The following is a 3637-nucleotide window of genomic DNA, read 5'->3' as shown; positions in this document are numbered from 1 at the left end:
GCGGCCACTGCACTCCAGTCTGGGCGACCAAGTGAGACTCCAACTCAAAAAAAAATAACAAATAAACACAAAATATTAGCTGGATAGGGTGGCTTGTGCCTGTAATCCCAAAACTTTGGAAGGCCAAGGTAGGGGGATCTCTTAAGGCCAGGAGTTTGAGGCCAGCCTAGGCAACCTAGTGAGACTGCATCTCTACAAAAGTTTTAAAAAGTAGCTGGGCATGGTGGCACATGCCTGTAATTCCAACTACTGAGGCGACTGAGCCCAGGAGGTTGTGACTCCAGTAGCTGTGATCATGCCACTGCCCTCCAGCCTGAGCAACACAGTGACACCTTGATTAAAAAAAAAAATTCAGAGCATAAAATGCATTTTTAGAGCAGCAGTATGGCAGGTGGGAAATAACTATTCATTAGGAGTCAGAGAATATCTTTAGACCTAACTCTACCAGCAGTGAGACATGTGACCTTAAGCCCATCATCGAGGACACTGAGTCATCTCAGTGGGACATGACCTGGCCCCTTATGGGTGACCACCCTGTCCTCATCTGGCTCCAGAAGTCTTCTCTGTCTTGTTCTCCCCTCACTGCTCAGGCTGCTTTTTCTCTGTATTTACAGTACCCCCTCTTCCTCACTCCTGAAACTGGAGAGCTCCAACCCTAGGACGCAGACCTTCTCTCATGCCAGCTGAAACGCATGCCCGGTGGCCTTATCCAGGCCCAAATACCAGCACATCCTCAAGGCTCCCAAACATGTGTCTCTGACCCATACCTTTGCCTGGTGCTCCAGACTCCTAACCCAACTCCCTCCAAACAGTTCCACTTAGATGTGTAATTGGTGTCTCATTTAAAAGATGTCTTTGATGAACTCTTGACCTCTCTGTCCCCATCTGCCCTATAACAGGGTGCTTGAGAATTCCCCATCTTGATTAACGGTTGCTCCTTCTAGCTGATCAGTCCAAAACCTGGAGTAATCTTTTCCTCCTCTTTTTCTCTCAAACCCACATCAGCAAATACTGTCAGCTCCTACCTTCCAGATGAATCTAGAACTCAGATACTTTTCACTACCTCTGCTGCTGCCACTCCAGACCAAGCCACCAACATCTGTCACTGGGACATCTGCTCCACCTCTTCTCTGGTCCCCCTGCCTCCACTCCAGCTACTCTGCTGTTTAGTCTTCACACAGCAGCAGGAGCAAGCCTCGCCACACTGCCTTTCTGTTCAAACCCTCCAGTGTTTCCCTTTGTACCAAGAGACTCCCGGCAGCCTCTGTGGCTCCCCAGGGCCCAACCATCTGCATCCCTCATGGCCTAGGCCTACCACACCCACCATCATCATGCTGCCTCAGGCACTCAGCCTTCTCCCTGTTCCTCACCCATACCAAGCATAACTCCCAGAAACTCTGCACTTACTCACTCCTCTGCCTGGAATGTTCCACTAGACACCTGTGTGGCTCATGCTGCTCAAATGTTGCCTAAAAAGAGACGTCTTCTTGGCTGGGCTCAGTGACTCAGCCTATAATCCTAACACTTTGGGAGGTCGAAACAAATGGATTGCCTGAGCTCGTGGGTTCGAGACCAGCCCAGGCAACTTGGCGAGATCTCGTCTCTACAATAAATTAAAAAGTAGCCGGGTGTGGTAGGGTGCACCTGTAGTTCCGACTACTTGGAAGGCTGAGGTGGAAGAATCACCAGATCCCAGCAGGTTTACACTGGTATGGCCACAAGCATGCCACTGCACTCCAACCTGGGCGACAGAGTGAGACTCTAACTCAAAAAAAAAACCAAGGTGTCCATGTAAGTGATCCTTTCTGATCATATTCATCCCTTCAATAACTATTCTTTGTAGACTTATCAGACTTTATCTTCACGTCAAATTCAAGAGCCTAAAACAATGTTTAAAGCTTCTCTTCCAGTTGTCTCATTTTACCATCACTAACAAAATTACCCTCATGGATACCCTCTGTAGAGAAACTTCTTTAGTTTTTTCTTTCCAACATAGAAAAACAGTCTCAACATGATTTTATTAAAAAGCAAATAATAGGCCAGGCATGTTGGCTTACACCTGTAATCCCAGAACCTTGAGAGGCTAAAGTGGGAGGATTGCTTGAGCCCAGAAGTTCAAGCCCACCTAGACACCATAACAAGGCCTCACCTCTACAAAGAAAAAAAAAATAGCCAGGTATGTTAGCTTGTGCCTACAGTACCAGCTGCTTGAGACACGGCCAGGGGGAGGCTGAGATGGAAGGCTTGCCTAAACCGAGGAGGTCAAGGCTGCAATGAGCCAGGATCATGCTACTGCACTCCAGCCTGAGTGACAAAGTGATACTCTAACTCAAAAAAATAAAAATAAAAATAGAAAACAAATAGTGACAAAATGATGGGAGGAGGGGTGGATCTTATAACTTGAGAAATACAAGGCAAAGTGACTAATGAAAAGTTGCTTACCTTTCTTTCTCTCAGGGGTGTGATTGAGGATACCAGTGGAGACAAACTCAACTTCATTCTCTACCTGGATGAGCTCGCTGCATACATAGGAGTGAAGCCCAACATCCCATTGTTGTTCCTCAAAGATCCCAGATTAGCTTGGGAGGTTTTCTTTGGACCATGTACTCCTTACCAGTACCGCCTCATGGGCCCTGGAAAGTGGGATGGAGCCAGAAATGCCATCCTGACCCAGTGGGACAGGACATTGAAGCCTTTAAAAACTCGAATCATCCCTGATCCCTCCAAGCCTGCCTCTATGTCATATTACCTAAAAGTTTGGGGGGTGCCTTTCCTACTTGCATCTCTTCTACTTATCTGTAAATCTTCTCTTTTTCTGAAATTTATGCAAGATAAACTACAGGATAGAATTTCCCCTCGCCTAGTGTGTATTTGGAGAGGCTGAATTGCCTGGTTACAAGGGTTGCAACTGAGTAATATTGATTCTATCTCCAAGTATCTTGTGTATCCCCCCTCCTCTCCATTACAACTGTTATGATCCAAGGTCAGGTGCAATCATCTTATTTGAATTATTGTCTCATCTTCTTCGTTCTCAGTGTCTGCTTTCTTGCCTCCCTGTCCAATGCATTGTCTATCCTGCTACCTAAGTATCATTTTAAAATAAATATATGGTCATTGTTTCCATCAAGGTCCCTGTAGGAATAAGATGGCACCCAAATAAGGTATTTTATGAATTTTTAAAAATTTTTTCAGGAGACAGAGCTAGGCTCTGACAGAGCAGGCTGGAGTGCAGTGGTGCAATCACTGTATAACCTTGAACTGGGCTCAAATGACCCTCCTGCCTCAGCCTCCTTAGTTGCTGGGATTGCAGGCGGTGAGCCACTACACCCAGCTGGAAATTTTAATATGGAAATTATCTTAAAAGACTCTGGCAGAGTGTAGGAAAATTATAGGGATAATGAAATACTCCCAGGCTTTTAATAGTCAGGTACATTTGCTATCCCTAAACCTAATGAAGCCAGAAACAAAATCAGTTCCTAAAGAGAAAAAGCGAGAATTGTGTATAGAAGGCCACCTAGCAAGAGTTGAATGATGAGTACATGATGACTATAAAAGTGGGGATCTGAGCTGGGCACAATGGCTCATGCCTGTAATCCTGCATTTTATAAGGCTGAGGAAAAAGGATTGCTTGAACCCA

At 45.7% G+C, this 3637-nt stretch overlaps 1 protein-coding gene across 1 annotated transcript in view; it reads left to right on the top strand.

The window, feature by feature from the left end:
- Positions 1-2884, top strand: part of LOC103263841 (dimethylaniline monooxygenase [N-oxide-forming] 4) — a 20062-nt gene extending 17178 nt beyond the window's left edge. The window contains exon 8 of the mRNA XM_008061501.1: positions 2458-2884. Coding sequence (XP_008059692.1) covers positions 2458-2884 — 427 coding nt within the window. The remainder of the gene's footprint in view (positions 1-2457) is intronic.
- Positions 2885-3637: the final 753 nt, after the last annotated feature.

The sequence above is a fragment of the Carlito syrichta genome, unplaced genomic scaffold (genome assembly GCF_000164805.1).
Source record: "Carlito syrichta isolate Samal-C Ts95f unplaced genomic scaffold, Tarsius_syrichta-2.0.1 Scaffold305295, whole genome shotgun sequence".
NCBI classification, from domain to species: Eukaryota; Metazoa; Chordata; class Mammalia; order Primates; family Tarsiidae; genus Carlito; species Carlito syrichta.
This window is presented reverse-complemented; position numbering and strand designations above follow the sequence as displayed.